The 12,199-nt window shown below is 64.7% G+C and overlaps 3 protein-coding genes across 3 annotated transcripts; 1 reads left to right on the top strand and 2 right to left on the bottom strand.

Annotated features, from left to right (window-relative positions):
• Positions 1-1,453: 1,453 nt before the first annotated feature.
• STPG3 (sperm-tail PG-rich repeat containing 3) lies at positions 1,454-3,270 on the bottom strand. The gene is made up of 6 exons (XM_032866322.1): positions 3,088-3,270; positions 2,840-2,994; positions 2,598-2,732; positions 2,411-2,499; positions 1,893-2,193; positions 1,454-1,772 (listed from the first exon to the last, which is right to left on the bottom strand). Exons 1-6 carry the CDS (start codon positions 3,192-3,194, stop codon positions 1,639-1,641), a joined length of 921 nt encoding a protein of 306 aa, XP_032722213.1. The 5' UTR covers positions 3,195-3,270; the 3' UTR covers positions 1,454-1,638.
• On the top strand, positions 3,211-8,520 carry FAM166A (family with sequence similarity 166 member A). Its single transcript, XM_032866321.1, has 9 exons — positions 3,211-3,371; positions 3,959-4,324; positions 5,067-5,199; positions 6,363-6,577; positions 6,660-6,925; positions 7,010-7,136; positions 7,458-7,552; positions 7,883-8,000; positions 8,360-8,520. Exons 3-9 carry the CDS (start codon positions 5,144-5,146, stop codon positions 8,446-8,448), a joined length of 966 nt encoding a protein of 321 aa, XP_032722212.1. The 5' UTR covers positions 3,211-3,371; positions 3,959-4,324; positions 5,067-5,143; the 3' UTR covers positions 8,449-8,520.
• TUBB4B (tubulin beta 4B class IVb) lies at positions 8,441-10,858 on the bottom strand. The gene is made up of 4 exons (XM_032866320.1): positions 10,761-10,858; positions 10,366-10,474; positions 10,157-10,267; positions 8,441-9,640 (listed from the first exon to the last, which is right to left on the bottom strand). The coding sequence occupies exons 1-4, from the start codon at positions 10,815-10,817 to the stop codon at positions 8,580-8,582; spliced, it is 1,338 nt and encodes a 445-aa protein (XP_032722211.1). The 5' UTR covers positions 10,818-10,858; the 3' UTR covers positions 8,441-8,579.
• Positions 10,859-12,199: the final 1,341 nt, after the last annotated feature.

Here is a 12,199-nt window from a genome sequence, read left to right as displayed (position 1 = left end):
GTGAGATCGGGACAAGGACAGGTGTCCTCACTCTCATCACGGTGAATTTCCAAGCCCCAGGCTAACCCAAGGCAGGTGGCCCTCAGGCTGACTCGTCCATCCTGACACACTGCAAATTCAAGGCTCAGGTTTTATGGTGTCTTTGTCCCTTGCAATGCAAGAAGCTCGCGCACAGTGAGTGGGCACCGCCTGATGGGCACTCTCCTTGGGCTCCTCTCTGCTACGTGTATAAGCCCCTGGACCCAGCAGTCTGCGCTCTGTGGCCTCAGCTCACCAGCTCACCTCCTCCCCTCCAAACAGCCCTATATCCTCCCAGGTTTGGCCACACCAAACATCACACCCTCTCCCTTTTTGTATGCCTTGTCTTCTGAGGTTCATCCTGCTAGAAATTCCCTTCCTACTGCCCAGCAAACTCCTGGTCATCTTTAAAAGTCACTTCCCCCGCTACCTCCTACCAGGAAGCCCTCCCTCTTCAGCCCAGCTGGAGGGCAGTGCTCCTTCCTGCTGGTCCCACTCCTGACTTTGAGCCCTGGGGGTTGCTTTCCACCCCCTTCCCCGAGTCAAGCTCCCAAGGCCAGGCCTTCTATGGCTCTGCCTCTGTTGCCTGCGGGCTGAGCTGGTCAGCCCAGGGCCTAAGGATGGCCATCTGCCATGCCACTGCTCTAATTCCCAGGGATGGTGCGGCTCAACGTCCAAAGTTGAGCCCTAGAGGAGGTGACAGGTAAGTTGCACTCGGGATTCCCTGGGCTTTGACCTCTCTGCGGGATGGAAAGATGTCCGCACCACATCATCAACTGTTGCAGTGCCTTTTTGAAGGGGTCAGGCTCTGGCCCACCACATGGGTGGCACAGGAAGGACCCCTGGAGAAACTGGTGCAGGGACAGAAGCCACCCCCAGCTGCAGGTGAGGCCCTTAAGGGAAGCAATCTTGGCGACAACTCCTGGGTAGAAAGGTAGGCTGCTCCTGTGGGCAGAGGCAGGACCCTAACAAGTGAAGGCCCAGGAAGTCTGCTGGCTGTGGTATGGCCTGCACACCCCTGGGCAAGTTCACAGGCTCTTTGGGCAGGAGCCGAAGAAGTGAAGAACCAGCTGGTCCTCTGCACCTTCCCTGGTTACTGGGCAGGCCGACCTCACCTCAAGATGACAGCTGATCCTTGGGTACACTGGCAGCTTGACCAGTCCCTTCGGTAGCACAGCTGGGTGGGGGTGTCTTGTATTGCCGACTGGGTCCCCTCCCATGCAGTCCCCAGCCAGAAAGTCCCAGGCTGCCACCCCACCCGCCCTAGAGAAGAGGGCACCAAAGGGGAAGCAGAGGGAGACCCCTGGGCAAGGAAAACCAAACAGGACGGGTCAGCAGCCACATCTGTGGGACAGCTCACTAGACGAGCACACAGCAGAGTTGGGAAGAACCTTCAGCATCTCTGTATTGGGGGGCGGGGAGGGTAGATGGCTTTTGGGCTGGACCGTCCTCAATGTCCGCAGCTCACAGAGGGGTTGGCAGGCCAGGAGAGTGGGTCAGAGGCACCCACAGAGTCAAAAGGCCGAGCTGGAGGCCCTTAGTTCCAGGCAGGCCTGGGAAGACCCCCAAGGAAACCAGGGTTCTGTGAATAAGCAGGTTGCCGGCTGTGCAGAGGAGGCGCTACAGGGTGCATAAGGGTCCCGTGTCATGGCGCTTGGGTCTTCGGACACCCTGGATCACCACTCCCGGCGCCGCGGGGAAGCGCGACTTAGAGCAACCCTCCACGTGGTGGGCAGCTGGGCCGGAACTGCCGGCTGCAGGGAGAAGGTAGAGCCCACTAGGCTAAAACGCCAGCGGCCGCGCAGCTCGCAGCTCCCCGCAGGCTGAGTCCCCACCCCTGCCCCCGGCCTGGCCTCCTCTCTCGGTCTCCTCACGGGAACTGAGCCAGGAGGCGAACGCAGGTGAGCGGCTCATGGAGAAGGCGGGCGGGCGCGGGTTCTGCAGGCGGCACCCGGGAGAGATGTCGTAGGTGTTGGGGCCGGGAAGCTTCTCGCCCCGCGGGGCCTGTGGAGGGCCCTGAAGCTGGGGCTGGGGACGGTGACCCGCACCCCCGGCCCGCGGCAGCCCCGGGCGGGCAGGGGCCTCAACTGTCTTGGAAGAGGGGCGGCGGCCCCCAAAGCCGAAGGCCGGGAAGGCAAGCGAGCGGAGTGGCTGGTAGTCGGCTGGTGACGGCCACTGGCGGAAAGAGGCTGCTGCTTCCCCCGCCGCCCCCGCAGGCCCCGCCCCTCCCCGGCCCCCGCTCCAGCCCGCCCCTCCCCGGCCCCCGCTCCAGCCCGCCCCCGCAGGCCCCGCCCCTCCCCGGCCCCCGCTCCAGCCCGCCCCCGCAGGCCCCGCCCCTCCCCGGCCCCCGCTCCAGCCCGCCCCCGCAGGAGTAGCCGGGCGGGCCCTCCACCTTCTGCTCTTGGCTAAAGTCGGCCTTCTGCGTGAAGGGGCTTTCGCTCTGGAACCACAAGGTCTGCCACGCCCTGCGGCCACCGCCCTCTGCAGCAGAGGCGGCGTGGTTGGGGGGCAGGGAAGGCCGGCGGCCGGAGACCCGCTTCCGGAGGCAGGGGGCGGGCGGCGGGGAGGGGGCCACGCACCGTGGGTACGGAGCCTGCGGCCGATGCTGAAGTGGGGATGCGGGGAGGACTCGCGCACGGAAGCGTCCGGCACCGGGTACTTGGCGGGGCCGGGGGTCTGCAGATCGGTCACGATGGGTGGGCGTCGTTCCAGCCCTGGCAGGAAGCAAGCTCCGGGCCTGGGGACTCAGCGGGCGCCTCCCCAGCCCTGCCCGCCTCCCCAGACCGGACTGAGGTGGGGGGTAGCCAGGACCCGTACTCACACAGCTCCCTCCGGTTCTGGGCGCAGATAGGCGGGCGCTCCTGGAGGAAGCCCGGTTCCATCCTGAGGCCAGCCTGGAGCTCCTGCACTCCCGGGGGCCAAATCTCCCCGGCGGCCCCTGTCTGGGGGCCCCACAAGAACACACTAGCCTTGGGCCTACAAGGGAGAGGGGGGAGTGCTATCCTCCCAGCCCAAAGGACTTCCCGTCTGGGCGGCTCCCCCGGCACACCCAGCTCCCGGAGAAGTTACCGGGCTGGCACAAGTGGCCTCTGCCTCAGGGAACCATGAGTCCAGTGCTGGCCTCCACTGATGTAAAAATTCGCCAGGAATTTCACAGCTTTCTGGTCAAAATTCATTGTCAAAGCACCTGGCTCTCTTCTGCAGGGACACCTCAGAGCTCTGTGACCTCATTAGCCAGCCATGGGCAACCCCTGCCTCAATTGCCAGGAACTTCCTTGGGAAGAAACATTGCCCAGCCCTGGAGGGGCTGCTACCGTGGGCCCCTCACAGAGACCCCTCCCCTGCCCAGCCAGGTGGGTCACTCTGGTGTCAGCCTCAGCCCAGGGGACCCCTAGTCTGCCCCAGTGACTTCTGGCTTGGCCTCCTTTCCACTCTTCTCCCCTTCGTTATCCCAACCTCTCTCCTCCCCTAGAATCCGGGGTCTCTTGAACGGCCAGGGTCCACTTTAGCAGGGCTTCTGGGAGGACCGGGGCCTCTACAAAGGACTGAGCTGTGAAGGGTCCATCCAGGATGAGGAGGGGAGGGTGGAGGGACCCAGGAAAACTCCCTGGAGGAGGAGCTCCTGCTGGAAACCCAGCCTTCAGAAAAGCAAAGCAACGGAAGGAGGGCCTGGGTGGACCCTGCTGACCATAGAGGCAGTCTGGGGACTGGAGCTGCCTGGTGGCCCAGGTAGGGCTGAGGTATGGGGGCCTATCTTCTGCTTAGTTGCACAGAGGCTGGAAGATGTCATAGATGAACGGGGCTGCCCAGGCTGCAGCGTGAGGGAATAGCAAGCCCACGTGAGAGAGCCCCGCTTGAGCTCCAGGGCCCTTGCTGTGCCCTTTGCAACTGACTAGCCTGCTAGCCCTAGGCCTGGTCTTGACCTAATCCATGCCAGCAGGGCCCAGTCAAGAACAGCTCGTCCTCCAGACCTACTCCCACCGAGTCTCTGCAGATCTCTCCCAGCCAGCACCGACCCTGCCTGGCCTCGGGAGGCGCTCCAGATAGATGGAAGGAGGGAGGGACAGAAACTACCTTCAGGAAACACGGGGTTCACTAAGGTGAGGGGCTCTCGGCCTGTGCTCCGGGCCCCTCCCTTGGTGCACGGTGTTCTGCAGGGGCAGCTTTCGCCACAAAGCTGCTTTCACTGGACATTTGAGATACTCTGATGGCTGACCTCACACAGACGTCCTCAGCCACCTGTCTGTGGGTTCCTGTGGGCAGGTTCCTGTGAGCAAAAGCAGCCCATCCAAGTAGGTAACATTCGGTAAGGACCTGACCCGTATCCCCTCACTGCTTTCCGGACAGCGCCCGTGGCCTTGCTGGAGGGAGCATCGCGCACCCCTGCTATCAGCGCTGGTGTGAGGTTCGACCTTGGGTCTGTTTCCTGACTGTGGGTTCTTTCGTTAAGATGTCCACATTCCATGTTCCTACCCCAGTGTTGATTTTTCTTGTTTTTGTGAGGTTTTTACACTGATAGCATATCTCGGCCTAAACTTGTTGCAATCTTTTTTTCCCCACTTGTAGTCCGCTTTTTCTCAGTTTTTTTGTGTTTTCTGACACGTACTAGAATTTGCTCGCCTTTTCCTTTGATATTTTCCTTTGTTTTTATAGTTAACACATCCCTATACAAAAAAATAAAATCAGTTATCGCTATACAAAAAAGTAAAATCAGAAAAAATACCCACTTCCAGGGGAAAGACTCCAGAACAGAGTTCCAAGAGCCCTGAGGCCTCCCACGATGCCCAAGAAGCTTTCCAGGGCCTCTGATCTGAGGAGCACGCTTGGGAGCGGGTAGCAAGAGTCCAGGGAAAATCCCATCTTACCCTTCCCGGCAGGGCTGTCCCCAGTTCTCCGAGCTCCCCGGGTCCTGAGGCTGACCCTCCCAGCCTGTTGCCTGTCTGGGCCTCGGAATTCCACCGGTAACATGGGAGCACTCACAGGGTTAAGGAACGCTCCCGGACCAGGTAGGGCCCAACAATGGCAGGCCCCTTCACAATGGTTTCCAGGCAACAGGTTTCCCTTCTCTGAGGAAAGGGGGTCAGACGTGGAAAGGGGCAGGAGCCAAAGGCGCTGTTGAGGCAAGATGGCAGCTACTCAGAAACACAACCTCTTCACGCCAGAACCTCACTACATCCCTGGGTGAGTGCTGGAGGAGGCGGGGGGTCTGCGGAGGGCAGGGGAGTGGGACTGGGGCCACAAGGCTCAAAGCCACCTGTGACGAGAGCACCAAAGCCAGTGTCTGGGGAGAGGGGACGAGGCCCGAGGGCCCCGGAGAGGCCCTGGGCAGGGCTGCCGAGGCCCCCGCCTCCCCTCCCTGCTGGCCCTGTCCTGAGAGCCCCATCAGACTTCCCACATGCCTGTGAGGAGCAGGACACCAGTGACAGCCCAACAGCTGGCGGAGGCTGGCTGCATCCACCCCGGATACCGCCTGGAGTGCTGAGTGTCTTAGATACACAAAGCTTCGGACTAGCTGATTGGCGGGACGCTAGGCCACCCCACTAGGGGCCCTAACATGGAAGCCAAAAGGGAGCCCCTCATGGCGTATCATGCGTGCTTCTCCGTGCAAGTGGCTCCCTGGGAAGGAAGGGCGGCTGCAAGGAGTCAGGCCCCACTTTTCTCAGTGGTTCTAGGGGTAACGCTGGGCCAGGCGACAAAGGACAGGCTCTCACCCTCTGGGCCCTAGCCCTGCTTAGCTCTCCCACTAGCAATTCTGCGTTCACTCTGGCAGTTTTTTCAAAACCACTCGTTCTACTGGGGTGAGCATACCGGCCCCAGGGCTCACCCGCTTTGGGGCCTGCACAGTGATCCCCACGCTACTTCCCCTTGTATCTCTAAACGATACTCATCTCAATGGTCACCTCCTCCCAGCAGCCCTCCTGCCTGCCTCTCAAGTCCTGAGCAAAAGTCTCTGCCAAATCCCTGCAACGCTTCCCCAGTGGGACCACCTTGTGTAGACTGGGCTGTGCCTCGGTCCAGGCCCGGACCCTGTCACTTCCCTGGGAATGCGTTGAGGGGGCGGAGTTCCCTGTTCCCTCCTTCTTAAGCTCCTGGCTTGAGGAGGGCCAGGCAGAGGGTAGATGGCAACCTGATGGCGAGGATGACGGTGCATCTCACCTGCGGGCCCGGCCTCCTCTCGGTGCTTGGTCTATGCCACCCATCCGTGCCTCAGGAGCCTCAGAAGGCCGGTGCTTGTGGGACTATCATTGCTCGGTTTACCCGGTCGGGCGGCTCTGCCCCTGCCTGGGGGCCGGCTCCACACCCTGTGCACGGGGGCCTGCCTCCCCCTCTTCTTCCCTCCGCAGCTACGCGGGGTTCTATCCGCAGCTGCGCTATCAGGTGGGGAACACCTACGGGCGCACCACAGCACAGCTGCTCACAGACCCCAGCGTGCAGAAGAGCCCCTGCTCCGTGCTGTCCCCCATATCCAAGCCCAAGTTCATCGAGGACTTCAGCAAGCCCAAGCCACCTTGGATACCCTGCCGGGACCTGACTGAGCCCTATGTCCCCCACTACACCGGTGAGCTGCCCGCCCCGCCATCCTGCCGGCCCCAGGCTCGGCCTCCTGCCAGTTGTCACTCATACCCACCCTGTCCGCACAGGTCTGAAGCCCTACAAGAACTTTGAGATCCTGGGCCGGTTCCCACCCCAGGAGGGGAACGCCCAGAAGGGGCCGCAGGGAGTAGAGAGCATATCCAGGCAGGTCCTGCTGCCTTCGGGCTTCATGCCCTATGCCCCCTACCCCCCATGCCCGCCAGGCAGGAAGGGGGGCTCCAGAGACTTTGGACACCCAGGCCTGCGGCTGGCACACGGAGAGGAGGCCTGGAAGAGCACCACCCCCGTCCACGAGGCCCCCGGGCTGGACCAGGTACGGGAAAGACGCAGGACCAAGCCTCATTCAGCCAGACCCAGCTGGGGGCTGAGGCAGTGACTGGCTCTCCTCCTGCCCTAGCGGCACCACTGCAGGAGGGGTGAATGCCCAGCCCCTGCTCAGCGGCAGGAGACCCTAGACGTGGGCGGGTTCCACAGGCTGCCGCAGCTCGACCACCCCAACCTGATCCAACGCAAAGCCATCTCAGGTCGGTGCCCGGGAACTGGGTCCGAGAATGCGCACTGCTCCCCGCTTCCCAAGCACTCCAAGGCTGCAGAGGCCCAGGCACCCGGAGAGTGAGGGCGAGTGACAACTGCTGCCTGGGGTCTACCCCGCCCTGAGATCAGTTCCGTAACAAGGCTGGAAGCCCCTGGCCACCCGCGGCCGGCGGGCCCCAGGAGGCAACGGAGGACGCTTAGGGAAGGGAAGAAGCCCCGACAGGCGTCCCGGGCACACGTGGGAGCAGGTGGGTGTGCCCCAGGAAAGGCAGGCGATGCTGGGGCAGCACCCTGATCACCCCCTCCCCTAGGTTACGCCGGCTTTGTCCCGCGGTTTGCCTGGGTGATGGGGGTCAACTACCGTGACGGTGTCGCACAGGCCATGGCTGAGTTCAGCAAGAACCAGGTACGAGGCCACCACCCCCAGCCCGTTGCCCAGTGCCCACCCAGGCCCCCACGGTGGCATCCATTCCTCAGGGCAGGCAGGAGCAGGGCCAAGGCTCACCCTGAGGGGCCCTGGGGAGGAGGCTGCTTCTCCTCTGCATCTGCCTCCTCCACACACGCGTCCAGGCTTCCTTCTCCGCAGCACAGTGGGGAGCGGGTGAGACAGGAGGGGCCCCTGAGCAGTAAGAACCCAGCCCCACAGCCCCCCCCCCCCCTGCACCCCCGTGAGCTTCTGTTAACCGGTTACGAGCCAGGAAAGGCCGTATGTGTCAGCAGCTGCCTGTTTCCGCAGTTCCTGTTCAGAAACCCCATCTGTGCCCTGGGGGAGCGGCTGCCCCAAACACACTGGCCTGGCAACACCATCTACAGCAGCCAGGGCCTGATCCCCTTCTACATGGGCTTCGTACCATGTGAGTGCGCAGCGGGCTCCTCACCTACCTCCTCGGCAAGGCTGCAGTGACCAGGCCACTCTAGGACGAGCTGGATGACCGCCCTCCCCCGCCCCCGCTGTACCACTGGCACAGAGCCAGCTAGTTGTATGGCCCCAGGGTTCCCACCCGTCCGCTCATCCCCAGTGTAGAAGGGGCTCACCTCTCCCTGAACCCAAAAGCCACAGGCACACGGAGGCCAGCTGTGTCCAGACCACGCTGGCCCTCCAGAGGTTCAGCGTGCACAGGCCGGGTGGGCAGGAGGCAAGTGCCCAGGGCAGCTGGAGCTTGGGCGCACGGCAAGGCCCGGGGCTCAGCAGCAGCCTTGCCCCCGCCCACAGCCACGCAGGACAACTACGCGCTGACGTTCGGCAATAGCACCCGCAAGGCCTATGGGAAGGAACTGGGGAGGCGACACCAGACACTATGAAAATGCTTTAATGGTGGCGTCCGGACAGCAACGTGGCGTCAAGACAGGAGGGAGAGCAAGTGCACACAGAGAACAGGCTGTGCGTGAATAAAGCGTTCACACCGCTTCCCCGCGCTCACCAGGGGACCGCTCTAGGCCACCTCCTCCTCGGCCTCCTCCTCGAACTCGCCCTCCTCCTCGGCCGTGGCGTCCTGGTACTGCTGGTACTCGGACACCAGGTCGTTCATGTTGCTCTCGGCCTCGGTGAACTCCATCTCGTCCATGCCCTCGCCCGTGTACCAGTGCAGGAAGGCCTTGCGCCGGAACATGGCGGTGAACTGCTCCGAGATGCGCTTGAACAGCTCCTGGATGGCCGTGCTGTTGCCGATGAAGGTGGCGGACATCTTGAGGCCGCGCGGCGGGATGTCGCACACGGCGGTCTTCACGTTGTTGGGGATCCACTCCACAAAGTAGCTGCTGTTCTTGTTCTGCACGTTGAGCATCTGCTCGTCCACCTCCTTCATGGACATGCGGCCGCGGAAGACGGCGGCCACGGTCAGGTAGCGGCCGTGGCGCGGGTCGCAGGCGGCCATCATGTTCTTGGCGTCAAACATCTGCTGCGTGAGCTCGGGCACCGTGAGCGCGCGGTACTGCTGGCTGCCGCGGCTGGTGAGCGGCGCGAAGCCGGGCATGAAGAAGTGCAGGCGGGGGAAGGGCACCATGTTCACGGCCAGCTTGCGCAGGTCGGCGTTGAGCTGGCCCGGGAAGCGCAGGCAGGTGGTGACGCCGCTCATGGTGGCCGACACCAGGTGGTTGAGGTCGCCGTAGGTGGGCGTGGTCAGCTTGAGGGTGCGGAAGCAGATGTCGTACAGGGCCTCGTTGTCGATGCAGTAGGTCTCGTCCGTGTTCTCCACCAGCTGGTGGACCGAGAGGGTGGCGTTGTAAGGCTCCACCACCGTGTCCGACACCTTGGGCGAGGGCACCACGCTGAACGTGTTCATGATCCTGTCTGGGTACTCCTCCCGGATCTTGCTGATGAGGAGGGTACCCATCCCAGACCCGGTCCCCCCACCCAGGGAGTGGGTCAGCTGGAAGCCCTGCAGGCAGTCACAGCTCTCAGCTTCCTTCCTCACAACATCCAACACCGAGTCGACCAGCTCCGCGCCTTCCGTGTAGTGCCCCTTGGCCCAGTTGTTCCCAGCACCGCTCTGACCTGGAAGAGGGCAGCGAGTCACTCTCTGCTGGGCACGCGGCCACCACTGGCCACCCATGCCAAAAAGCCCAAGTAACGTTGCACAAGGGGACACACAGAGCTCAGCCGCAGGCAGACCGAGGGCCCCCCCCACGCGGATAAAGCGGTAACCCGCCCGTCTGAAACTTAAGCTAGGGGTCAATCAAGACGGCTCCCCAAAGGCAGCCCCTGCCAATTCTCAAGGACAGAGGAGCGGCAAGCACAGCTTCCCGCTGCCGCCACCTCCGTGTCCCCAGCAGACAACGCGTGCCCGATCGGCCCTGCTGGGGGACAGCTGGGCCTCCCTCCCAAAGCAGCTTTAGGAGATTGAGCCGCTCAGGGAGAGGAGGTGTCCAGGGGCGTGAGCTTCTGCCTGGGGAGGGCAGAGTGGATCAGCACCTCAGCTCTGCGCTGCGGACGGCGCTGACCTTGGGCACCCCTTGACCTCTGGGCCGCCCCAGCTGTCGGGCAGCGCCCAGCCCCCACCCCGAAGCTCACCAAAAACGAAGTTGTCTGGCCTGAAGATTTGCCCGAAGGGTCCCGAGCGCACGGAGTCCATGGTGCCCGGCTCCAGGTCCACGAGCACAGCGCGGGGCACGTACTTGCCGCCTGGGGCGGGTGGGGGAAAGGCGGGGGGAAGAGGACGTCAGCGGGGCCAGGGCCGCGGGAAGGCAGGAAGGCGCGGGGGAAGGGGCGTGGTGTCTCACCGGTGGCCTCGTTGTAGTACACGTTGATCCGCTCCAGCTGCAAGTCGCTGTCGCCATGGTAAGTGCCAGTAGGATCGATGCCGTGCTCGTCGCTGATCACCTCCCAGAACTGCAAGGGACGCGGGCGGGCCGGGCCCGGGCTGAGTCACGCCGGCGGGGCCCCAAGCCGGCCCCGCCCCGGATGGGCGCGGCCCTCCCCTCCCCCCACGCCGCCGCCGCCGCCGCCGCCGCCAGGGCAGGTTCGTCCCCGGGGGCCCGCGCCGCAGCTCCCGCTCCGACCCCGCGCCGGGCCGCAATGCGGGTGGCCGCCCACCCACCCGCCCGCCCGCTGCCGCCATCTTTCCTGCCGCCCACCCGGGACAGTCGCACCAAGCCCCAGGCGCCCCACTGCCCACCTTGGCGCCGATCTGGTTGCCGCACTGGCCGGCCTGCAGGTGCACGATCTCCCTCATGGCGGCGGCGGCGGCGGCGGCGGCGCTGGCGGAAGGACAGACGCGAGAGCCAAGGAACGGGCGCGCAGACTGCTACAACCGACGCTCCTCCAACGCTTATATATCCGCAACGCCCGCCCCCGCCAGCCTCCTATGGGGCTGCCAGGACGAGGCTGGCAAGCTTCCTGGTCTGATTGGCTGAATTTCCCGTCAATCCTGCCGCTTAACGCCCACCTTCCCAACGCCGTTCGCTTCTTATTGGTCCGCTTTGGCCTCCGCTCTCCCTATCAAAACCCCCTTCCTCGCGCTGCAGCGCTCTGTCCATTGGCTGTTTCAAATGATTGATTTGCGCTTTCATTGGCTGGCTCCGGAGAGCACGCCGACCGAGGGCCGGCGTCCTGGTAACCGCCGCAGTGCCGCGGGGACGCGCGCGGGCAGGGCAGGGTGGGGCGGGCCTCCCGGGGAGGTGTGTGTGGGGGGTGCTGGGCCGAGGGTTGGGGGGTGCGCTGCTCCGGGTCTGCGCCCTGACAAATGCAGGCCGGACGGGGCGCTCACGCGAGCTGGAGACTCTGCAGCCCCGGCCCGCCGAGCGCCTTCCCCGGGTGGCTGCCCGGGTCCCGAGGGCACGGAACGTGGGGTCGGGCCCACCCCGCGGGGGCTCGGTGCGGAGGAGGGGGCGGGCGGGGGGGTTCCCCTGCTCCCCCCTCGGTCCGCACGCCCGCCCGCCGCGGGGGCGGTCAGGTGAGGGAGCACTTGGGGCCGCTGCCCCTTGGGCCCCGGGAGGGCGGGGAGGGGCGGGGGCCTCCCGGCTGCCGCGCGCTTGTTGTGGGGACGGCGCTGGCCGCGCGCCGGTCGCCTGGTGCCCCGGGAGCGCCGCGAGCCGCGTGGGGACGCGCCCCCGGCCTCCTGCCCCGAGGCCGCCCTGCGCCGACAAATGCCTTTTTCGCTGATGCGGGCGGGGGTCTGGGAAGGGACGCGGCTCCGAGGCCTGCGGTCGCACGTCCAGTCCGCCGCTTCCGAGACTGCCCCGTGCGTTTCTGTCACGCCCTTGCGTCTGCCGGGAGCGACGTCCCTTGCTGCGGCCACTGCAATCTCAGCAGAGTCCAGTTTTCTCAGCTTCTTGCCCCGGTGGTCGTGGGGGGCAGTGCGTGGATGCCCTCTCCGGGTCCTGCCCTCCCCTCCGTGCTGCGGCGGGAGCGCTCAGTGCGTTCTGCAGGCGCGTTACCGGCCCAGCGCAGGGTCAGGACGGAGTCGGTGCACTGGGCGTGCGTCCCCGGGAGAGGGGTCTGGCGCGCGGCGCCGGGACTGCAGTGCTGGCCCCCGCGGTGAGTCAGTAGGGCCTTAGGGGGCCGGCCCCCTCCCTCCCACACCTGTGCCGGAACGTGGGGTCTTCCCCGGCCGGC

Source organism: Lontra canadensis, unplaced genomic scaffold, assembly GCF_010015895.1.
Source record: "Lontra canadensis isolate GAN:19392208 unplaced genomic scaffold, GSC_riverotter_1.0 scaffold30, whole genome shotgun sequence".
Taxonomy (NCBI): Eukaryota; Metazoa; Chordata; class Mammalia; order Carnivora; family Mustelidae; genus Lontra; species Lontra canadensis.
This window is presented reverse-complemented; position numbering and strand designations above follow the sequence as displayed.

Bases quoted from the DNA above. Each gene is read 5' to 3' on its own strand.
- FAM166A (XM_032866321.1), top strand. From the start codon at position 5,144: ATGGCAGCTACTCAGAAACACAACCTCTTCACGCCAGAACCTCACTAC. The intron at 7,553-7,882 runs GTACGAGGCCAC...CTGTTTCCGCAG, and splicing joins CTGAGTTCAGCAAGAACCAG to TTCCTGTTCAGAAACCCCAT. The intron at 8,001-8,359 runs GTGAGTGCGCAG...CCCCGCCCACAG, and splicing joins CTACATGGGCTTCGTACCAT to CCACGCAGGACAACTACGCG.
- STPG3 (XM_032866322.1), bottom strand. From the start codon at position 3,194: ATGAATTTTGACCAGAAAGCTGTGAAATTCCTGGCGAATTTTTACATC. The intron at 2,995-3,087 runs GTAACTTCTCCG...TCTCCCTTGTAG, and splicing joins AGGCCACTTGTGCCAGCCCG to GCCCAAGGCTAGTGTGTTCT. The intron at 2,733-2,839 runs GTGAGTACGGGT...GCTTCCTGCCAG, and splicing joins CCAGAACCGGAGGGAGCTGT to GGCTGGAACGACGCCCACCC.
- TUBB4B (XM_032866320.1), bottom strand. From the start codon at position 10,817: ATGAGGGAGATCGTGCACCTGCAGGCCGGCCAGTGCGGCAACCAGATC. The intron at 10,475-10,760 runs GTGGGCAGTGGG...CGTCCCTTGCAG, and splicing joins GCAACCAGATCGGCGCCAAG to TTCTGGGAGGTGATCAGCGA. The intron at 10,268-10,365 runs GTGAGACACCAC...CACCCGCCCCAG, and splicing joins GTACTACAACGAGGCCACCG to GCGGCAAGTACGTGCCCCGC.